This window comes from Festucalex cinctus, chromosome 11 (genome assembly GCF_051991245.1).
Source record: "Festucalex cinctus isolate MCC-2025b chromosome 11, RoL_Fcin_1.0, whole genome shotgun sequence".
Classification (NCBI taxonomy): Eukaryota; Metazoa; Chordata; class Actinopteri; order Syngnathiformes; family Syngnathidae; genus Festucalex; species Festucalex cinctus.
Window position 1 is genome coordinate 1737557 of NC_135421.1, and position 25000 is coordinate 1762556.

At 39.1% G+C, this 25000-nt stretch overlaps 1 protein-coding gene across 3 annotated transcripts in view; it reads left to right on the forward strand.

Annotated features, from left to right (window-relative positions):
• rrp1 (ribosomal RNA processing 1) overlaps positions 1-25000 on the forward strand; it is a 160494-nt gene that overhangs the window by 123724 nt on the left and 11770 nt on the right. For 2 of the 3 annotated variants that reach the window (XM_077537132.1, XM_077537131.1), the window contains exons 14-15: positions 89-250; positions 9284-9350. In XM_077537132.1, the coding sequence (XP_077393258.1) occupies positions 89-250; positions 9284-9350 (229 nt within the window). Of the gene's footprint in view, positions 1-88; positions 251-9283; positions 9351-9504; positions 9782-25000 lie in introns of those variants that run through there. The other variant, XM_077537133.1, reaches the window with a different exon arrangement.

Consider the following 25000-nt stretch of genomic DNA (forward strand, 5'->3'; position numbering starts at 1 on the left):
TGAGGGCATGCATTTTTAATACTGATATTTTTAATCTGTGAACGTAAATTGCTTTCCCATGCATATCTAAAATTCTTCTCCACTTAAGGAAATTTTATCTACACTAAAAGACCAGCCGAAGTTGGGAAAGCGAAAGACACACAAAGACAAGTCATGTGACTTGGTTGCTTTTCGAAGAAACGCCAAACTTCCGAAACCACTCTTCTTCAGAGCTAAAGGGAGTTGGAAAACCCCAGTCTTTGGCAATGAGGTAATGTTGGTCTTCCATCACAATAAGAAAGGTTGTTGGAATGTAAACAGGGTTTTCCTGCGGGGTCTTAAAAAAAAAAAAAAAAAAAAAGTCTAAAATTCAGAAAGTTAAATTTTCGGCCTAAAATGTCTTCAAATAACAGCCATATTTTCATCCTAGGTCTAAAATTTTATTACACAAGTCTAAAATTCTTACATCCGCTCCTTACATTCTGAGAAGTATCTGCTCTGTAGAAAGAAAGAAAAAGAAAGAACAAAAAATGTGCGTTTTGTGTTGTTTCTATTATTTGTGTGCTCAAAGTGAAGGAGACGTTTGACGGGGTGCATTTGCATTGTAGTTCGGGCGGGCGGGAGCGAATGTACGTGGGGCGGTGCAAATGAGATGTTTGGTGAGATCTGATGCGCCGCGGCTTGTTTTGCCGCGAGATACGACAACAGGAGGGGGAGGAATTATCATTGTTGCTGTCTGAAGACATCCCGAGCGCAACATGTTAAGCTAACAGTACCGCGACAAAAACACACAAACGGGCAGGTTGGTGAAAGACGAACTTGGCAGACCTGGGTTGGTATGTATTCACTTTTTTGTTTTTGTTACATTTGTTGAACTGTGTACCAAAACTACAGAAGACATCACTGTTGATATTAGCCAAAGCATATTAGCACAGTGGTGGCCAGATAATTGCGATTCTGAAACTTTTTTTTTTTTTTTTTTTCCTGAGACTTTTGCCATAATGTAAGTAGGCTGCGATAAATGAAGCAAAGCAAAGCAAAGCTCCTATCTCCGGTGTGTGCGAATGTCAATGACGCGGCCACGTCCAGAGGTGTGAACGCACTGTACAGCTCTGGCAATGAAACACTAGCGAGTAAAGCTCATCGAAACCATTTTTTTTTTCATTTCCTTTATTTAACCAGGCAATAAACTCATTGAAAGTAACAATCACTAATCCAAGAGTGATCTGATCACAGGCTTACAAACCCCTTCGCTATTTGTGTGAATGTAGCATTGTTAATTAGGTGGCTCGGTACTCTGTCCTGTACCGGGTAACATACATTTCAAGTTTACGTTCCCGACTTTCCGCCAAGATATTGCAGTTAGCTTGTCTGAACAGAGAGTGTGGCCAATTATTTTTAGCGAGTCAGAACGTAAAGTGTGGACAGTCAATTTATAAGAAAATGGCTAAATGCCAGTTCATCAAGAACTGGCTCGAAATTCCCGACTTTTCCAGCTGGTTGGATGAGGTAGCCGGTGATAGGCACTTGGCTCGTTGCAAAGTTTACAAAAAATACAGTATATAAATTTGGGGACTTTGGGCGCGAATATGGTCGTATAGGCAAGGCAAGTTTATTTGTATAGCACATTTCATACACAAGGCAACTCGATGTGCTTTACGCAAGGAAAGGCAACACATAAGCATCAACAAGCAGTAGTTAACGTTGAGAGGAGGAAGAGTAAATAAAAACAAGGTACAAAATTTACTAGAAAGAACATACAATGACAATATTAAAACATTATTCAGTAAACTTTAAAACAAAAAGTTTAAAATAATAATAATAAAAATAATAATTAAAAAAAAACCACTTAATTAAAGCTGTTTAAAATAGGTTGGATGTATGTATGTATGTATTAAGGGAGTAAATCTCTCCAATCAAGACGATTTGATACGCATCTCGATACATGGGGTGCGATCCGATACAAGGACGATTCGATTTTAAAATGAAACGATTCGGTTCGGTTCGATTCAGTAGGATTACGATTCGATGTTCGATTCAGTATGATTACTATTCGATTCAGTGTAGCGGTGCAATGATTATTTGAAAACTCAACAATTCGTTAATTAATTGTCAAATTAATTATTTTGTTACTCCATTAAAGGTTTGAATATCTTGTTTAATTTAAAATGATCAAAATCTTGTAACTTTCACATTTCACATGCATCTGCCGAATAAAAGTAAGTTGTAACTACTAATTAATATCTTTTTTTAAAGTGCCACCTTACTACATGTAAATTAATTAACTTAAAACAATTACAATTAGATAGATAGATAGATAGACAGACAGATACAGGACTGTCTCAGAAAATTATATTGTGATAAAGTCCTTTATTTTCTGTAATGCAATTAAATAAGCAAAAATGCCATACATTCTGGATTCATTACAAATCAACTGAAATATTGCAAGCCTTTTGTTTTAATGTTGCTGATTATGACATTTTTTTTACTTGGTCTGAGGAAATATTCTAATATTTTGATGTCGGATATCTGAGTTTTCTTAAGTTGTAAGCCATAATCAGCAAGATTAAAATAATAAAAGGCTTGCAATATTTCAGTTGATTTGTAATGAATCCAGAATGTATGGCATTTTTGCTTATTTAATTGCATTACAGAAAATAAAGGACTTTATCACAATATTATGATTTTCTGAGACAGTCCTATGGATAGATAGATTATTAATCCACACAAGCACCAAATCTGCATTTAGAGCTTCTCCCACACGTATTTTATACTTATTAGGACAAACAAGAAAATACTACTTACTTCAGCATGAGCCCATGTTATTTTTTTCCGTTCGTGCTGTATCAGCATACAAATCAGCTTCTGACCGTGCTCTTTCTTTTTTAAGCTTTGAGCCAGGACTGCATGGTAGCGTTTTCATTTCATCCTCTTAACTCAAAAGTTATTGTTGTCATGTACACACGCTAGCATCGGTTAGCATGTTTACAGCGAGGGAATTGAAACACGCACAGTCCACTTCCCTCGTCAGCACAGATATATATACTGCTGGAGTATTAGTGCGCTTGCTGATTTGATGCGCACATGGACATCCATTATATATGGAAGTTGGCGGATGAGCGGCGATCGCCAACAGCTTTTGGGGACGCTAATGTTTTTATCATGTCCCAACTCCTGAAAGCCCTCATTCTCCACAACGCAGTATGGCTTAACTGTTTAACAATAAATCAAGTTATTAAGGTCGATATTACCTTTTATCTGGTCGAGTTATGGGCGTTTTAATTGGAAGAAGTCCTGTTTGTCTGTCCGTTGGTTTGAGCACCACTGTTTCGTGCCAGCTTGTCTGTACATCTGCCATACTCGCAGTTGACAGTCTCTGTACATGAGGTTGTTCATATAAAATTAACATCACTTCCATACTTTGGGCATTAAACTTGCCGGAGCACTTTATGACTCTTATCCGCATCTTCAACACTTTCCCTAACGACCCCGCCACCCCCCCCCCACCCCCCTTTTTTTTCCGGTCTTTTCGGTCGGTCGTGAAGTTGGTCTAAAGTTTTTCGCATAATGGTCTAAAAAAAAAATTCTAAAAAAGGTCTAAAATTTCGCTGAGTGTTTCCAGCAAAAACCCTGTGATATGAGATAAGGCCCAGACTTGCATATAAATCGACAGTTGCGAATGTAACTAGGGTTCGATGAGTCCTGAACGACCGCCAGGAGGTGGTTTTTGGAGGCGGTATCCGAGTATTCCAATTTGGTTAAGAGTACGCCTACAATCAATATGATATTACCATGTGTTTGTATTGTACACACAAAAGGCTAGTGAGTTCTTTAGCATCTTGTGGTCCTCAATGCTAACCCAAGTAATAAAAAGAATCTGACGCACTTTGAATTGTGTACTGTGGACTCAGGTTCTCACTAAGCAGAATTTTCCTGCACTAAGAATTATTTCCTCAGCCTAGTGGCTTGTAATGTGATCAGTTAACTCGCTGATGGTGTCACACGAGTTTGGAATGTTTCAATCTCAATCAGATTTCATGAAGCGTTAGCGCATTCCTAGGCCTGATAAAGTTGCATGCAATATACACAGGGTTCGACATTAACAATGGTCCGTGGCTACCACTGTACTTCTAGGGCCAATCTTATTAATTAGCCAACTTGACAATTTTACTTAACATTACACTGTCTATTAACATCAGGTGGAGTCTAATTAATTAAATAATGGTTGTGATATGAGTAAGTTATTTATTTCACTTGATAGTTTCAAATCCTTCCTCAAAATCACCATGCTTTGCCACATGTGGTGGTTGGCATAGCATATAACCTCATTGCGTTCTGATCTTGGCAGATAAAAGCCTTTGATCGCCATAAATAGTTTTAAATTGGGCGGGTGTCGCTGCAGGTGCCTGTAGAAGACATAAGGTTTGATCTGTGCAGCATTCTCAGCAATTAGTCTTGTATTTGTCTTTATTAAAGGAAGGCTCCTTTAATTTTACATGTATGGCTTGATCGGCAGTAAATAGTTAGTTTAGCTACGAAAAATGCATAAGAGCTGAAGAATACACCCTTATATTGATTTATTTAACTTTTCTTCAACATAGAAGTACTTCCGTGTTGGAACGCCCCCGAGTGGTGACGTAACAAGTGTGTATACTCGCTTGGCGAACAGTAGTTCACGCAGACATAACAACGAGGAGGACACAAACTGTCACTTATGCCTTTGTGTATTGCAAAATTTTGCAAGGCGTCGGCAAGGAAAAACCCGCGAGACCCCCCTTAAAAAAAAACAACAACAAAAAAAAAAAAAAAACACTTGAGTAGACAATGGTTTGTTTGCTAAGTGCTGTCAACCTCCCGAAGGACAAGCAGGCGTGCGCGCAGCGAACATTTCAGGCATGAGGACTAAGAAAATATGTTACAATTTGAGATGGGGTACGCCACACGCCAAATACTAAAGCCCAACGCAGTACCGAGTATCTTTAAAGAACCAGACGTGGGAAATAATCAAGCCGATGGAGGATCTCTGGCGGCTACTTCCGCAACTGCTAGCAACACGGAGCCTTCACTCTCACAACAGCCGGCACAAATCGAGGTCTCCCTACGGCCACTGAAAGATCTCGGAGAAGCGAAGCAAATTTAAAGCGAAAGGTAGGCATGTTTCGTTATTATACTGCACGGACTGTTTTATTTCATAATTCATTTGAGTGTGAACATCGTCAAGTACGGGGACGAGGACGTTATGTTTTATTAGCTCGTAAGTTGTTTATACTTCACAAATTGACCATGTTCATAATCTTATTTTACCAAAAAAATTATAGAATGTGGATTAGTGTCATTATCATGTGTCGTGTGCGACGTACTACATTTGTGTTCTGTCCCGCTGTTCTTCCTGTGGTAACCAGCCTAGGTAACGGCGTCTCGCATTTCCTTACTTCATTCTGTCTATAAATAAACACGGTTAATACACAACCTTCTTGCAACCTTTCGTTTACATCATCGGGACGCTACGCAAAAAAAGAAAAGAAAAAAAACAGCTAGGGGAGGTTGGGCGCTGTAACGATGATACATTTAATTTTACTATTTTTTCTTTTTCCTGAAATAGTTCGTCAGTTCCACACGTTTTGCATTGCTCGTGCTGTGTGTCACTTTACCTGTTGGATATTGGCAGTTGAGATTGTCCGCAAGGAACCGATCCTCGAGTTCTTTCATTTCCAGCCAGCACACATTCATTAGCGGATTGTCCATTCCTGTGCAGCTCCCGCACCACCCCCCCGCCTGATTCACTCGTTCGTTAAAGTTTATTTTGTGCCCGAAAAGACCATCTGGCGCCACAACTTTCACATCCAAGGCAGACTTTCCTTCGGTAGGGTTATTTTGTCGTGTTGGATCGAAGCGATAAGGTTTAATCCTTCCGGGTTTGACGCTAGATGCACGGCTGCGTTGCATAGTGCTTCCATAGTGTAGCGTTTACACACTAGTGACGTAAACATCCGGGTTATTTAGTCACGTGTAACAAACATGCCGGCGTTCGATTCATTTTAACATCGGTTTAAAAGTTATTAAATGTACATAAAAAAATAATCACGTCACCAAATTAATTATTGAAAAAGTAGCAACTTTTTGCTGCTAAAAATGGATCAATAAGTAAAGTGTTCCTTTAATTTTATTAACAGCTTCAAAGGTAGCACACGATAAAAGTATACCTACAACCTTCGTGGCCTTCTTTTTTGACTGTCTTGAAAGTACAGGGAGTCCTCAACTTAAGAACACAATGGGTTCCGAGATGTTGTTTGAAAGTCGAATTTGTTTGTAAATTGAATCACATTAAATTTTGTTTAAAAGTTAAATTTTATCAAATAATTTTGTACAAATAAAACAATAAAAATCTGAAAAAAAACAAATTAAAAACTAGAGCTGCGAGCAGCTATAAAGGGCCCTCCCAGCCCGGGCCATGTTGGGGCACTTGCACGTTGGGGTACTGCCATGTTGGGGTACTGGCACATTGGAAGCAGAATTTCTTTGAAAATGGCATGATAAACCTTTACATTTGATTTTTTTTTTGCCAGGTGTGATGAGTGTGTCAAGCTCAATAGGTTTTGGTGATTAAGATCTGCAAAAACCAGCGTCCTTTTTTTTTTTTTTTTATTTGATTGGTATTTTTTGTAAAAGTACATCGCTCGTACTCGTTGCAAAATGTTGCTTTTATTGTCCATAGAGGTGATCACAAAAAATGAAACTAAATAAAAAAGTACATATGTTTGGATCGGTCTGATGCCGGTGAACATTTTGAGTGGTGGAAAGTAAAATAATATTCATAAATTACTTAGTTATCACATTTAAAATGTGTTTACAATTTTTGTATAAATACCATAAGTGGGGTATTTTTTTTTTGTATGCCTCAAGGGCTAGGTGGCGCTGCATATATAACTGAATGTTGTCATAAAGATACCTTCAGGCCTTGACTATAAATATACATGTCAATTATGGGATTTTTTGGAGCATATACCTGGGAGTTATTAAGCATATCCTTCATTCACGATATTGCTTTTAATGTCCATAGAGGATATCAAAAAGAAATCAAACTAAGTAAAAAAGTATGTGTGTTTGGATAGGTCTGATGCCAGTGAACATTTTGAGTGGTGGAAAGTAAAAGAATATTCATAAATGACTTAGTTATCACACTTAGAATGAGTTTACCATTTTTGTAAAAAATACCGTAAGTGGGGTGTACTTTTTTTCTGCCTCAAGGGGTAGGTGGCGCTACATATATAACTGAATGTTGTCATAGAGATACCTTCAGGTCTTGACTAAAAACATACATGTCAAGTTTGGGATTTTTTGGGGCGTTATTAAGCATATCCTTTCCATTTGAAAACACAAAATTTGATGCCCCGCCCTCATCATATAGTATTCCGAAAAGTCAAAATTTTTCCCCCTGTCGTTGGCTCAGGTCTTGACATGGTCCAGGTCAAGTCTTAACTCAGTCGGATGAAACGTGGAGAAGAAGTGGGCAAAGGTATGCCCCCTGTAAATGTGCAAAAATCATCAAAAATGGGACATTCAAAAATTCGTAGCTCACTTCCTGTTCATTTTAGCATATGGGTCCAAGAGACTTTTATGTAGGTCTTGGGCTCCCTCATACACCTAAAAATATTCGTCATTCTTGCTTAAACGTACAACCGGGGCTGCTTCGTTAAAAATTTCTAGGGGGCGCTATTGATTCTTTTTTTTTTAAATAGCAAAATCAACAATAAAATATTGTAAATAAATATAATATGTGCGTCTCGGGGTGCTACACGTGCCTGCCAATTTTTGTTGCTCTAGCTCAAACGTGTCGGGCTTGGTTTTTATTTTTCTACGCTAGGGGGCGCTATAGAGTCGCGTTGTTATGACGACTTCATAATATCAAATTTTTCGCCGGGCCTGAGGAGTGTGCAAAGTTTGGTGAGTTTTCGTGAATGTTTAGGTACCCAAAATCGTGATCGTTTGCGGAGAATAAAGAAGAAGAAGAAGAAGAAGAAGAATTTTTACAAAAACAATAGGGACCTCGCAGCGGTCGCTGCTCGGGCCCTAATTACATTCATTAACTGAGCCACTTTTTGTTATCACTATCTTTTTGTGTTTTTTTCCTTTTGCAAAGGTGAGTATTGCTTGTGATGATGTAGTGAAAAGTTCTGGTGATATGCTGTGTTGTCGTCATCCTCAAGACCTCAAAAATTGAATGTTTATTACATTATTGACATTGCTTCATCAAATATTTTCAACACTCATGATTGGTGAATAAATGGTAAAAAAAATAAAAAATACAAATTTGCACACGTGAGACAGACTAATAGTTTATAGATTTTTGAAAAAATGTTAAATTGACTGTGAGGTATCGGCCCAAGGCTAGCGATATACAGGGCCAGTGCTGGTTCTGGCAGGGCCACCACAATTTGGCTTCTGCTGGCCCGAAAAGGCTTAAGATAGAACCCTGATACACAATGTGATTGCTATTCTTCCACTTTCAGTGTGTATAACATTCACAAAGTTGACATATGTATTCCCTTTGAACAAGTATCATTAAAATAACCCAAAGCTTGGTCACTGTTGCTCATCTACATGCACTGAAAAAAGTTAAGATAATGCGAAGTGAGGAAATGCCTACACACAAACATTAACAGTGTTTCACAGTGTCAACATTTTGGAATAGTTCATTGTTCTGTTCCAAAAAGAGATGCCCAGGTGGGTTCTGGAAAAAAAAAAAAAAGTTTCTTTTTTTTCATCCTTTTTCTTTGGTGGTCTTCGACATTCCAGAGCAGGGGTATGGTCATCTGTGGAGCTGAACTCGTCTCTTTGAGGATGGCAGGACAAAAAAAAATTGAGTTCTTTTGTTTTTGATGAGGTTGCAAAAATTAGCAACTGGACGATGTTCACTACATTGTTTAACACAATGTCCCAACTTCATTGGAACTAGTATATGTGTATTTTCTTCTACTTATCGGGGGTCAATAAATTAACAATTTAATTTATTGTGATTTTGGTATTAATCAAAATATTCAGGATTACAATTTTTTTCCAAGCCTTAATAATTAAACTATCATGGCCAAAAACATTGACACCTCTGTTTTTTTTTTTTCCAGATAATGAACCATTTCTCTCCCAAAAAAATGTATTAAGTAATTTTTAGGTATTAATTAGGTATTGTATTAATTTATTTTTAGGTATTCACATTTTTTTTTGCATTGGAACCACACAAATAAGCAGAAAGAGGAAAAAAAATTACATTCCATTCTTTACGTTGATTCTGTTTTTCCCTCCACAGATGGGTCAAACTCCCACGCCAGACAGCAAGAAGGTGACCTTCCATCTAAAGAATAACAAAATAACTGGTAAGAAAAAGTTCAAAGTAAATGATTTTATTAGGGCCCCACCAATTACCGTAATTTCTGGATTATAAGCCAAGACTTTTGTACCACGCTTTCAACCCTGCGGCTTATACAATGATGCGGCTAATTTATGCTTCTTTTTTTTCCGAACGGCCAGGGGTGCTCGAGCAGAAAAAGTAAGAGTGAGACAGGTGGAATGTATGTGTCAAGGAAGACAAAAGTTCAACGTTACTTGGCGCTTTGTGCATGAATAAAATTAGCATGCATGAACAGACCCTCATCATGGAAAATATAAGAAGTCTCAGTGACTTTTACCGCTATGTTATTTTTTCCATCCCTGTTAGTTACTACCGTATTGCTGCTGTGTTACTGCCGTGCCACAGGCACTATTTGGAAAGAAAAGCTAAGGTATATTATTAAACCTTTGAAAACTCTTTCTGTGTCTTTCTTTGTAAATATCTCGTGTTTCAATGTGGGCACATGCGGCTTATAGTTCGGTGCAGCTTATGTATATACAAAATGCTTTTTCCTTTAGAAATGTACTGGGTGGTTTTATAATCAGGATGCGCTCTATAGCCCGGAAATTACGGTAATCCGTCGGCAATTATAATCAGCTGATTTTGGCCCTTCAAACATCGACCAAAATAGTCGGACAAATGACTGATTTGTTGTTGTTGTTGTTGTTGTTGTTGTTGTTGTTGTTGTTGTTGTTGTTGTTGTTGTTGTCATGGGAGAAAAGCGAAGTTTCTGACATTGTGTGTGTGCGTAAAACAAAAAGTAACAACAAATCGCTCACAAGTTATTTTTTAACTCATTTGCTCACAGATGTATAAACACGTTCTGTTTTAAATATTGCCATGGTCCCAAATACATATGGTTTTTTGTTTATTTTATGCTAGAGCATACAGAAGGCATTGAGCAGCCTCTGGCCTGAAGAGATCGCTTAAAGCAGTGATAGTTATGACAAAAAACGTCCAGCAAGTGGCAGCAGAGTATGAGATCAACCAGGTTCATGTTGCAACAACCTCTTTTCCCCAGTGTTTTCAACACGTTTGTGAATAATGAGAAAACTTAGCTATATTCTATTGCTACTTGCTGCAAAACGGCAACAGATACAAACACACTATTTCTTTTCCTGATAAAAGAAAAGACTAATATTTCTTTTGGTAGGTTCCATGTTTTTATAGCAATAGAACACAATATTCTTTACTATGTTTTTATATGATTTTATTATATATAATGATTTTATGTGTTGGACTATTTATTTTTTTAAGCTTTTTGTACTGATCTTATTATTGTCCCTGATCTTTTTTTTTTTTTTCCTGGACTGTCTGTTAAGTGTCTGAGTATTTAGGAAAGCGCTATACAAAATAAATTTATTATTATTATTATTATTATTATTATTATTATTATTATTATTATTATTATTATTATTATTATTATTCTGTGGGCCTTGCAAAATCATTAAAACAGCCAGGAGGGAAGAGGGTTGCTTTAGAGAAAATGGCTGTGAGTGACTGAGTTAAGTGTGTGCCACATCATACATTATGGTACTATAAGGAAAATCGGTCCAATTAATTATTAAATCAATAATTGTTAATTATTAAATTAATAATCAATTGGCTCATTAATTGAAGGAGACTCAAACTTAATGTTTAAATTAAGTTGAGCTTGCCTGCGGAGCACCACATCTCTTTTTGATAATTTTATCAGGATAACAGATGAGAACCTCGTTGAATCAGTCATTAAAATGAAGGTTGTGCCCTTACTACAATTTTGTGAGTTCTTTGTTCAGCTTAGAGGTCACTATAAATTGATGAAACACACACACAGTAGAAACAGGTTTTGAGTTTTGTGCACGTTTATTCTCTAACCTAGGTGGGAAAATCTATTTAGAACTTAAAGAAGCAAAACTAACTACTGTGATAGGAAATAAAACGAGAACTAAAGTAATGAGATCATCAAAGGAAAAGAAAACAAGAAAAGAGAAACGGTCTTAGCCAAGGTGATGGATTTCTTAAATCAAACCAACATGGTGACAGTTGGCCTGGTCTGGACCTCGTTTCCTGTTTTTACGACCAAACATTTGGACATGCTGCAGCACTGCCTGCATGATGGATGCAGAGTGCATGCAAGTTTTTTCTTTTTCTTTCAATCAGCCTAGTTTGCACCAATTTGTACTTGGGCGAAGGCCTGCAAAGTTGCACTTACAGATGGTGTTGGTCTGAGAAGCAGGACCCTGGATGGAGACTCGCCAAGCTCGTTTGAAGAATGGATGAAGAAGGTTCAGTTCAGAAGAGGAGCAGAATTCGTCCGGCTGGCCAACTGAGCTTCACGGGGTCAACCTGCTGGCTGGGAAGAGGCCCTTTTTGGTTGAGGCCTCAGGGTGCCTGGAAAGGCACCATCCGTTTGAGCCTGTGCAGGGACCAAAAGCAGCGTGTTTCGCCGCGCCTGTCGCAACACGCGATGGCTTCTGTGCGTTGCCGTGTGCTGGAGGTTAAGCTAGCTGGGCTAGCTCTTTGTCTGGCAGCAGAAGGGCCAGGGGCCCAAGAGAGCAGAGCCAAAGGAGGAGCCAAAGAGCGGGAGCCAAAAGGGGAGCCAAAAAGAGAAAGCAGCAAGCAGGGAGCGTGCTTTTAAATTGGGAGGGTGGCGGCCTCCACACCAGGGGTCCGGTAAGACCAAAGTGGAAAGTTACCAGCTTGAAGGGTTTTGGTAGAGACTAATCAGATTGAATCTGGATCCCATGTTTGTTGAGATTCTAAGGTCAGAATTCAATCAATGCAACACGTACAATTGAATACCTCAAATGAAATGTTACCTAGCTTACACTGTTAAAACGTGCATACACATGAAAGTTTAGTGGAGAATCTGCCACTGCAATGGAACATTTTTATGACATATCATGGAGTCAACATTTCACAAATGGCAAACATAACATTTCATAATTCATTGTTCTGTTGCAAAATATGAAAGTCAAGTTTTTAAGAAGGCTTTTACTGTTCTGACGTGTGTGTGTGTGTGTGCGAGTGCGCGTGTCAGTCAGAACGTGAGGCTGTTTGTGGGGGATGTTCTTGTCCTCCCCACCCCCCACGGTGGAGTTCCTTTGGAACTGAGGTTGCAAAAAGTTACAACCGGCCGATAATCGTTACAGTACAATACTGTACTGTAGTTACGCTCTCTGCCACAACCCCACCGAGCAGCACTGCGCCATTTGCGCATTTCAACTACCTCTCTCTCCTGTGATGCACAGCACAGGAGCCATGCCGTACCGCTGATCTGAATATGACTGGATAGCCGAGAGCCCATACACGCCCGTGCAAGCCGTTGAAGCAACAGGGAGGCCATCTTCCTCCTCCCGTCTCGCGAGCAGACTACTGTAGACAGTAGGGGTGTGAATTGCCTAGTACCTGACGATTCGATTCGTATCACGATTCACAGGTCACGATTCGATTCGATACCGATTAATCCTGATAAGAATTTATAAGTTGCTTGTTGCGATCTTTTTCCATTCAAATTTTGAAAATACTAATCAGTAAACTTGTAGAGTGTCAGATTTGTATGAAAATGTATTATTTATTTATCTGAAACTTCAGTCTTATACAGGTTGTAATCCGATTCATGTTTGAACAGCATTAAAATAAAATTTTCAGGCTTAATGTTCCGTTCATATAACATTCTTCCATGCTTAAGGTGTGAACCCTAACCCGAAGTAAGATGTTTTGTTGAATATTTTTCCATTAAAAATGGAAGTTTAAAAATCGATGCAGCCGCCTAGTGAATCGATTCGAGAATTGCGCGATGTAGTATCGCCGAATCGATTTTTTTTAACGCCCCTAGTAGACAGGGTTCCTGCGGGGTCAAAAAAAAAAAAAAAAAAAGTGTAAAATTCAGAGGGGGTGCGTTTGCATTGTAGTTCAATGTAGTTCAGGCGGGCGGGAGCGAAGGTACGTGGGGCGGTGCAAATGAGATGGTTGGTGAGATGTGACGCTCCACTGCTTGTTTTGCCGCGAGATACTACAATAGGAGGGGGAGGAATTATCATTGTTGCTGTCTGCGGACATCCCGAGCTCAACATGTTAAGCTAACACTACTGGGTAAAAAACAAACAAACGGGCAGGGTGGTGAACGACGAACTTGGCAGACCTGGGTTGGTATGTATTCACTTTTTTGTTTTTGTTACATTTATTGAACTGTGTACCAAAACAACAGAAGACATCAGTATTGATATTCGCCAAAGCATCATTAGCACAGTGGTGGCCAGTTAACTGCGATGCTGAAACGTTTTTGGGTTTTTTTCTGAGAGGACTTTTGCCATAATGTAAGTAAGTGAAGCAACGCAAAGCCCCTATCTCCGGTGTGTGCGAATATTAATGAAGCGGCCAGAGGTGTGAACACTGTACAGCTCTGGCAATGTAACGCTAGCGAGTAAAGATAATCAAAAAAAAATTTTTCATTTCGTTTATTTAACCAGGCAAGAAACTCATTGAAAGTAACAATCGCTAATCCAAGTGTGATCTGATCACATGGTAACAAAGCCCCTTCTCTATTTGTGTGAATGTAGCATTGTTAATTAGGTGGCTCGGTACTCTGTCCACTACCGGAAAAAACATACATTTCAAGTTTACGTTCCGGATCTTCCGCCAAGATATTGCAGTTAGCTTGTCTGAACAGAGTGTGTGGACAATAATTTTTAGCGAGTCAGAACGGAAAGTGTGGACAGTCAATTTGTAACAAAATGGGTAAATGCCAGTTCAACAAGAACTGGCTCGAAATTCCTGACTTTTCCAGCTGGTTGGATGAGGTAGTCGGCAACACAAGGCAACTCAATGTGCTTTACGCAAGGAAAGGCAACACATAAGCATCAACAAACAGTAGTTAACATTGAGAGGAAGAAAAATAAATGAAAATAGGGTGTAACGATTATCGGCCGGTTGTAACTTTTTGCAACCTCAGTTCCAAAGGAATTGAGCTCCTGTGGCTTGAACATGCCACTGTGGGGGGTGGGGAGGACAAGAACATCCCCCACAAACAGCCACACATGCTCTGACTGACACGCGCACGCGCACACACACACAAATCAGAACAGTAAAAGCCTTCTTAGAAACTTGACTTTCTTATTTTGCAACAGAACAATGAATTATGAAATGGTATGTTTGCCATTTGTGAAATGTTGACGCCATGAAATGTCATGAAAATGTTCCATTGCAGTGGCAGATTCTCCACTAAATTTTCATGTGTATGCACGTTTTAACAGTGTAAGCTAGGTAACATTTCATTTGAGGTATTCAATTGTACGTGTTGCATTGGTTGAATTCTGACCTTAGAATCTTAACACACATGGGATCCAGTTTCAATCTGATTAGTCTACCAAAAACCTCCCCCAGCTGGTAACTTTCCACTGTGGTCTCACCAGACCCCTGGTGGAGGCCGCCGCCCTCCCAATTTAAAAGCACGCTCCCTGCGTGCTGCTCTCTCTCTTCTTCACTGCGCTTTGGCTCCCGCTCTCTTCACTGCTCCTTGGCTCCTCTTGGCTCTTTCCTGGTCTCCATCGGCGCGGCTGCCAGACAAAGAGCTAGCCCAGCTAGCTTAACCTCCAGCACACGGCAACGCACAGAAGCCATCGCGTGTTGCGACAGGCGCGGCGAAACACGCTGCTTTTGGTCCCTGCACAAGGCTCAAACGGACGGTGCCTTTCCAGGCACCGTGAGGCCTCAACCAAAAAAAAAAGGCCTCTTCCCAGCCAGCAGGTTGACCCCGTGAAGCTCAACTGGCCAGCCGGACGAATTCTGCTCCTCTTCTGAACTGAACCTTCTTCATCCCTTCTTCAAACGGGCTTGGCGAGTCTCCATCCAGGGTCCTGCTTCTCAGACCAACCCCATCTGTAAGTGCAACTTTGCAGGCCTTTGCCCTAGTACAAATTGGTGCAAACTAGGTTGATTGTGGGTCCCATGTTGGTTCAATTTAAGAAATCCATCACCTTGGCTAAGACAGTTTCTTTTTTCTTCTTTTCTTCTCCTTTGATTATTTTTATTATTTTAGTTCTCGTTTCATTGCCTATCATAGTAGTTAGTTTTGCTTCTTTAAATTCTAAGTAGATTATCCCACCTAGGTTAGAGAATAAACGTGCACAAAACTCAACCCCTGGTTTACTGTGTGTGTGTTTCATCAATTTATAGTGACCTCTAAGCTGAACAAAGAACTCACAAAATTGTAGTAAGGGCACAACCTTCATTTTAATGACTGATTCAACGAGGTTCTCATCTGTTATCCTGATAAAATTATCAAAAAGAGATGTGGTGCTCCGCAGGCAAGCTCAACTTAATTTAAATATTAAGTTTAAGTCTCCTTCAATTAATGAGCCAATTGATTATTAATTTAATAATTAACAATTATTGATTTAATAATTAATTGGACCGATTTTCCTTATAGTACCATAATGTATGATGTGGCACACACTTAACTCAGTCACTCACAGCCATTTTCTCTAAAGCAACCCTCTTCCCTCCTGGCTGTTTTAATGATTTTGCAAGGCCCACAGAATAATAATAATAATAATAATAATAATAATAATAATAATAATAATAATAATAATAAATGTATTTTGTATAGCGCTTTCCTAAATACTCAGACACTTAACAGACAGTCCAGGAATTAATTTAAATATTAAGTTTAAGTCTCCTTCAATTAATGAGCCAATTGATTATTAATTTAATAATTAACAATTATTGAATTAATAATTAATTGGACCGATTTCCCTTACAAGGGTACAAAATTTACTATGAAGAACATACAATGACAATATTAAAAAAATATTCAGCAAACTTTAAAACATTTAGCGTAAGGAAGTTTAAAATAAGAATAAAAATAATTAAAAAAAATTAATAATAATTCAAGCTGTTAAAAATAGGTTGTATGTATGTATGTGATTGTTGTGTACATTGTTTTGAGAACTGAAGTTCATCTCAGGTTGGTCATTGTCAATATTGTTTATTACATTGTATATGTTGTATGCTTTTGGTGCACTTCGACATGTTTGAAACCAAAATAAGTTGACATGGTTTTGAGAAACAAATATGTGACCCCCCCCCCCTTTTTTTTGGGGGGGGGGGGGGGGGGGGGGGTCGGGGTCTTCGGTCGGTTGTGAAGTTGGTCTAAAATTTTTCTCATAATGGTCTAAAAAAAAAAGTCTTAAACTAGAGCTGCGAGCAGCTATAAAGGGCCCTCGCAGCCCGGGCCACGTTGGGGTCCTTGCACGTTGGGGTACTTGCACGTTGGGGTACTTGCACGTTGGGGTACTTGCACGTTAGGGTACTGGCACGTTGGGTTACTGGCATATTGGAAGCAAAATTTCTTTGAAAATGGCATAATAAACGTTTACATGTAGAATATTTTTTTTGCCAGTGTGTCTCAAGCTCAACGGGTTTTGGTGATTGTTAAGACCTGCAAAAATCAGCGTCCTTATTTATTTTTAGGCAATGAGTTGCCCTGATTGGTATTTTTTGTAAAAGTGTATATATACATCATCGCTCGTTGTACTCATTGCACAATGTTACTTTTATTGTCCAAAGGGGCAATCAAAAATGAATAAAACAAAATGGAAACGTACATACGTTTGGATCGGTGTGAAGCCAGTGAAGAATTTGAGTGGTGGAAACTAAAAGAATATTCATAAATGACTTGGTTATCACACTTAGAATGAGTTTACATTTTTTGTACAAAATCCCGTAAGTGGGGTATTTTTTTTTCATGCCTCAAGGGCTAGGTGGCGCTGCATATATAACTGAATGTTGTCAGAGATACCTTCAGGCCTTGACGATAAACATACATGTCAAGTTTGGGATTTTTTGGAGCATGTATCGGGGAGTTATTAAGCATATAATTTTTCATTGCGAAACACAAATTTTGATGCCCCGCCCTCATCATATAGTATTTAGAAAAGTCAAGATTTTTCTCCCTGTCGTTGGCTCAGGTCTTGACATAGCCCAGGTCAAGTCTTAACTCAGTCAGATGAAACGTGTAGGAGAAGTGGGCAAAAGTCTGCCCCCTGTGAATGTGCAAAAATTGTCAAAAATGGGACATTCAAAAATTCGTAGCTCACTTCCTGTTAATTTTAGCATATGGGTCCAAGAGACTTTTTTGTAGGTCTTGGGCTCCCTCATACACCTAAAAATTTTCGTAGATCTTGCTTAAACGTACAACCGGGGCTGCTTCATTAAAATTTTCTAGGGGGCGCTATTGAGTCATTTCTGTAAAAATAGCACAATCCAGGATAAAATATCGCTCATTTTGCCAGGCCAGATGTGTGTGCCAAGTTTCATGCGTTTCTGTGCCGGTTTAGGCTCTCAAAATTGGTGTTGTTTTCTTGGCGAACAGCGCTTAGCCACGCCCACAGCGATTCGCGAAAACTCACAAACTTCGTGTTGTGACATCATGAAGACCGAAACCCTCATCTGAGCAAATATGAGGTAGGTGCAGTTAACTCATTCACTGCCTTTGACAAGTATACCTGTCAATTGTATTTTTTAGAGCGGTGCTAAATGGGGGCGAATCTGAGCATGCTCCACTGTAAATATCAAACTTGGAAACAACTTTACTGATGCCCAACCACCGGTAGATGACATCATTGCCCCATTTTATAGGAAATAAACACAGTTTCAGAGTCCATGGGAGAAATGGCTGTATTTTGGCAAACCTACATTTTTCTGCTGTCAATTATAAAAGAACGGGACGGGACAAAAAGTAGGGAGTCTATTCTGTTATTTGGTAGATTCGGTTTATATATAATTATTGAATGTAATATCACGTGAGTATTGGAAATGTAAAAATTTTCTATAATGACTGGCAGTGAATGAGTTAATGTGGTTGGAGAAAAACATTTAAGAAAAATCGTAAGAAAAAAAATTGCCAGACGGTGGCGCTAACAGTAAGATGAAATATAAGTTCGTAGATGTCTTAAGGGCTGGACTCTCATCAAATGTGTGAAATTTTGAGAAGATAGGATTACCTGGATCAAGTAAAAGCAGCTTTTATTGCCACGAAAAATTACCAGACTTTGCGGCACCGTAGAGGCCACGCCCTTTGGCTAAAAGTTACAATATTCGGTGTGGGGCATGATCAACATCTTAAGGCTTGTCTGACCAATTTTCAACTGGATCCCTTCAAAGAGCTTGGCACAGTAGCTAAAAACGTAAAGTATGACATTTATTGTCACCACTAGGTGGCGCTATATATATAACAGAATTGTATCATATAGATGTTTTCAGGCCGTGACTATTAAGTTGCATGAGAAGTTTGAGATTTTTTGGAGCTTGTACATGGGAGTTATTCAGCATTTTGTCTTTCTGGACAAATTAAATTTTAAAGGCAATATTTGATGCCCCGCCCCCGTCATATAGTATTCCAAAAAGTCAAGATATTTTGCCCAGTTGTTGTCTTGGGTCTTGAGATGACACATGGCAAGTTTGAAGTCAACTGGCTGAAAAATATTTGCAAAGGGGGAAAAAGTATGACCACAGTGAATGGGCCAAAATGGGCCAAAATTGGACATTCAAAAATTCATAGCTCACTTCCTGTACATTTTAGGAAATGGCTTCCACTGACTTTTTTGTGCGTCTCGGGGTGCTACACGTGCCTGGCAATTTTCGTAGCTCTAGGTCAAACGGGCCGGGATTGGTTTTTATTTTTCTACGCTAGGGGGCGCTATAGAGTCGCATTGTTATGGCAACTACATAATATCAAATTTTTCGCCGGGCCCGAAGAGACTGCAAAGTTTGGTGAGTTTTTGTAAATGTTTAGGCCCTCAAAAATGCGATCGTTTACGGAGAAGAAGAAGAAGAAGAAGAAGAAGAAGAAGAAGAATTCTTACAAAAACAAGAGGGACCTCGCAGCGGTCGCTGCTCGGGCCCTAATAATAATAATAATAATAATTTTTACAAAAACAATAGGGACCTCGCTGCGGTCGCTGCTCGGGCCCTAATAATAATAATAATAATAATAACTAGAGCTGCGAGCAGCTATAAAGGGCCCTCGCAGCCCGGGCCACGTTGGGGTCCTTGCACGTTGGGGTACTTGCACGTTAGGGTACTGGCACGTTGGGGTACTGGCATATTGGAAGCAAAATTTCTTTGAAAATGGCATAATAAACGTTTACATGTAGAATATTTTTTTTGCCAGTGTGTGTCAAGCTCAACGGGTTTTGGTGATTGTTAAGACCTGCAAAAATCAGCGTCCTTATTTATTTTTAGGCAACGAGTTGCCCTGATTGGTATTTTTTGTAAAAGTGTATATATACATCATCGCTCGTTGTACTCATTGCACAATGTTACTTTTATTGTCCAAAGGGGCAATCAAAAATGAATAAAACAAAATGGAAACGTACATACGTTTGGATCGGTGTGAAGCCAGTTAACAATTTGAGTGGTGGAAACTAAAAGAATATTCATAAATGACTTAGTTAACACACTTAGAATGAGTTTACATTTTTTGTACAAAATACCGTATGTGTTGTTTTTTTTAATATATATTATGCCTCAAGGGCGAGGTGGCGCTGTATTTATAACTGAATGTTGTCATAGAGATACCTTCAGGCCTTGATTATAAGCATACATGTCAAGTGTGGGATTTTTTTTGGAGCATGTACCGTGGAGTTATTAAGCATATCCTTCATTCACGATATTGCTTTTAATGTCCACAGAGGCTATCAAAAATAAATAAAAAAATATATATGTTTGGATAAGTCTGATGCCAGTGAACATTTTGAGTGGTGGAAACTAAAAGAATATTCATAAATGACTTAGTTATCACACTCAGAATGAGTTTACATTTTTTGTACAAAATACCGTATGTGGGGTATTTTTTTTTTATGCCTCAAGGGCTAGGTGGCGCTGCATATATAACTGAATGTTGTCATAGAGAGAGCTTCAGGCCTTGACGATAAACATACATGTCAAGTTTGGGATTTTTTGGAGCATGTACCGGGGAGTTATTAAGCATATCCTTTTTCAGTGCGAAACACAAATTTTGATGCCCCGCCTTCATCATATAGTATTTCGAAAGGTCAAGATTTTTCCCCCTGTCGTTGGCTCAGGACTTGACATGGTCCAGGTCAAGTCTTAACTCAGTCAGATGAAACGTGTAGGAGAAGTGGGCAAAAGTCTGCCCCCTGTGAATGTGCAAAAATTGTCAAAAATGGGACATTCAAAAATTCGTAGCTCACTTCCTGTTCATTTTAGCATATGGGTCCAAGAGACTTTTTTTGTAGGTCTTGGGCTCCCTCATACACCTAAAAATATTCGTCGTTCTTGCTTAAACGTACAACCGGGGCTGCTTCGTTAAAAACTTCTAGGGGGAGCTATTGAGTCATTTTTGTAAAAATAGCACAATCAACAATAAAATATTGCTAATTTTACCAGGCCAGATGTGTGTGCCAAGTTTCATGAGTTTCTGTGCATGTTTAGACCCTCAAAACTGGCGTTATTTTCTTGGCGAACAGCGCTTAGCCACACCCACAGCAATTCGCGAAAACTCACAAACTTCGTGTTGTGACATCATGAAGGCCGAAACCCTCATCTGAGCAAATATGAGGTAGGTCCAGTTAACGTGTTTGGAGAAAAACGTAGAAGAAAATTCTTAAGAAAAAAAATTGCCACTAGGTGGCGCTATCAGTTAGATGAAATATAAGTCAGTAGATGTCTTTAGGGCTGGACTCTCATCAAATGTGTGAAATTTTGAGAAGATAGGATCATCTCGGTCAAGTTAATGCAGCTTTTATTTTCACGAAAAATCTTCAGACTTTGCGTCACCGTAGCGGCCATGCCCTTTGGCGAAAAGTTACAATATTCGGTGTGGGGCATGATCAACATCTTAAGGCTTTTCTGACCAATTTTCAAATGGATCCCTTCAACAAGCTCAGCACAGTAGCTAAAAACGTAAAGTATGACATTTATTGTAACCACTAGGTGGCGCTATATGTATAACTGAATTTTATCATATAGATGTTTTCAGGCCGTGACTATTACGTTGCCTGAGAAGTTTGAGATTTTTTGGAGCTTGAACATGGGAGTTATTAAGCATTTGCTCTTTCTGGACAAATGAAATTTTAAAGGCAATATTTGATGCCCCGCCCCCGTCATATAGTATTTCAAAAAGGCAAGATGTTTTGCCCAGTTGTTCTCTCAGGTCTTGAGATGATAAATGCCAAGTTTGAAGTCAATTGGATGAAAAATGTTTGCAAAGGGGGAAAAAGCATGACCACAGTGAATGTGCCAAAATAGGCCAAAATTGGACATAAAAAAATTCATAGCTCACTTCCTGTACATTTTAGCTACATGGTCCCAATAGACTTTTTTGTGCGTCTCGGGGTGCTACACGTGCCTGCCAATTTTTGTTGCTCTAGCTCAAACGTGCCGGGCTTGGTTTTTATTTTTCTACGCTAGGGGGCGCTATCGAGTCGCATTGTTATGACGACTTAATAATGTCAAATTTTTCGCCGGGCCTGAGGAGTGTGCAAAGTTCGGTGAGTTTTCGTGAATGTTTAGGTACCCAAAATCGCGATCGTTTGCGGAGAATAAAGAATAATAATAATAATAATAATAATAATAATAATAATAATTTTTACAAAAACAATAGGGACCTCGCAGCGGTCGCTGCTCGGGCCCTAATAATAATTTTTACAAAAACAATAGGGACCTCGCAGCGGTCGCTGCTCGGGCCCTAACTAGAGCTGCGAGCAGCTATAAAGGGCCCTCGCAGCCCGGGCCACGTTGGGGTCCTTGCACGTTGGGGTACTTGCACGTTAGGGTACTGGCACGTTGGGGTACTGGCATATTGGAAGCAAAATTTCTTTGAAAATGGCATAATAAACGTTTACATGTAGAATATTTTTTTTGCCAGTGTGTGTCAAGCTCAACGGGTTTTGGTGATTAAGACCTGCAAAAATCAGCGTCCTTATTTATTTTTAGGCAATGAGTTGCCCTGATTGGTATTTTTTGTAAAAGTGTATATATGTACATCATCGCTCGTTGTACTCATTGCACAATGTTACTTTTATTGTCCAAAGGGGCAATCAAAAATGAATAAAACATAATGGAAACGTACATACGTTTGGATCGGTGTGAAGCCAGTGAACAATTTGAGTGGTGAAAACTAAAAGAATATTCATAAATGACTTAGTTATCACACTTAGAATGAGTGTACATTTTTTGTACAAAATACCGTATGTGGGGTAATTTTTTTTTTTATATATAAGCCTCAAGGGCTAGGTGGCGCTGTATTTATAACTGAATGTTGTCATAGATACCTTCAGGCCTTGATTATAAGCATACATGTCAAGTGTGGGATTTTTTTTGGAGCATGTACCGTGGAGTTATTAAGCATATCCTTCATTCACGATATTGCTTTTAATGTCCATAGAGGCTATCAAAAATAAATAAAAATATATATATGTTTGGATAAGTCTGATGCCAGTGAACATTTTGAGTGGTGGAAACAAAAAGAATATTCATAAATGACTTAGTTATCACACTTAGAATGAGTTTACATTTTTTGTACAAAATACCGTATGTGGGGTATTTTTTTTTTATGCCTCAAGGTCTAGGTGGCGCTGCATATATAACTGAATGTTGTCATCGAGAAAACTTCAGGCCTTGACGATAAACATACATGTCAAGTTTGGGATTTTTTGGAGCATGTACCGGGGAGTTATCAAGCATAACCTTTTTCAGTGCGAAACTCAAATTTTGATGCCCCGCCCTCATCATATAGTATTTCGAAAAGTCAAGATTTTTCCCCCTGTCGTTGGCTCAGGTCTTGACATGGTCCAGGTCAAGTCTTAACTCAGTCGGACGAAACGTGTAGGAGAAGTGGGCAAAAGTATGCCCACTGTAAATATGCAAAAATCATCAAAAATGGGACATTCAAAAATTCGTAGCTCACTTCCTGTTCATTTTAGCATATGGGTCCAAGAGACTTTTTTGTAGGTCTTGGGCTCCCTCATACACCTAAAAATATTTGTCGTTCTTGCTTAAACGTACAACCGGGGCTGCTTCATTAAAGATTTCTAGGGGGCGCTATTGAGTCATTTTTTTTAAAATACCACAATCAACAATAAAATATTGCTCATTTTACCAGGACAGACGTGTGTGCCAAGTTTCATGAGTTTCTGTGCATGTTTATACCCTCAAAACTGGCGTTGTTTTCTTGGCGAACAGCGCTTAGCCACGCCCACAGCAATTCACGAAAACTCACAAACTTCGTGTTGTGACATCATGAAGGCCGAATCCCTCATCTGAGCAAATATGAGGTAGGTCCAGTTAACGTGGTTGGAGAAAAACATTGAAGAAAATTCGTAAGAAAAAAAATTGCCATTAGGTGGCGCTATCAGTAAGATGAAATATAAGTTCGTAGATGTCTTTAGGGCTGGACTCTCATCAAATGTGTGAAATTTTGAGAAGATAGGATCATCTCGGTCAAGTTCATGCAGCTTTTATTGTCACGAAAAATCTTCAGACTTTGCGGCACCGTAGAGGCCACGCCCTTTGGCGAAAAGTTACAATATTCGGTGTGGGGCATGATCAACATCTTTAGGCTTTTCTGACCAATTTTCAACTGGATCCCTTCAACGAGCTCAGCGCAGTAGCTAAAAACGTAAAGTATGACATTTATTGTTACCACTAGGTGGCGCTATATGTATAACTGGATTTTATCATATAGATGTTTTCAGGCCGTGACTATTACATTGCCTGAGAAGTTTGAGATTTTTTGGAGCTTGAACATGGGAGTTATTAAGCATTTGCTCTTTCTGGACAAATGAAATTTTAAAGGCAATATTTGATGCCCCGCCCCCATCATATAGTATTTCGAAAAGGCAAGACTTTTTGCCCAGTTGTTCTCTCAGGTCTTGAGATGATAAATGCCAAGTTTGATGTGAATTGGATGAAAAATGTTTGCAGAGGGGGAAAAAGCATGACCACAGTGAATGTGCCAAAATAGGCCAAAATTGGACATAAAAAAATTCATAGCTCATTTCCTGTACATTTTAGCTACATGGTCCCAATAGACTTTTTTGTGCGTCTCGGGGTGCTACACGTGCCTGCCAATTTTCGTTGCTCTAGCTCAAACGTGCCAGGCTTGGTTTTTATTTTTCTACGGTAGGGGGCGCTCTAGAGTCGCGTTGTTATGACGACTTCATAATATAAAATTTTTCGCCGGGCCTGAGGAGTGTCCAAAGTTTGGTGAGTTTTCGTGAATGTTTAGGTCCTCAAAAATGCGATCGTTTACGGATAATAATAATAATAATAATAATAATAATAATAATAATAATAATAATAATAATTCGAACGAAAAACAATAGGGACCTCGCAGCGGTCGCTGCTCGGGCCCTAATAATAATTTTTACAAAAACAATAGGGACCTCACAGCGGTCGTTGCTCGGGCCCTAAAAAAAAAGGTCTAAAATTTCACTGAGTGATTCCTGCAAGAACCCTGTGTAGAAACTATACGGTAGGGGTGTGCTCAAAAAATCGATACGACAATACATCATTGCGGGCCTCATTACAATGCACGTATCGACACGCAGGCGTAAGAATCGATATTGCTTATGAATTTTATATAGGCAGTTAAAGCAAGGTTGGTTGCGCAGGAACAGCAGCCTTTTA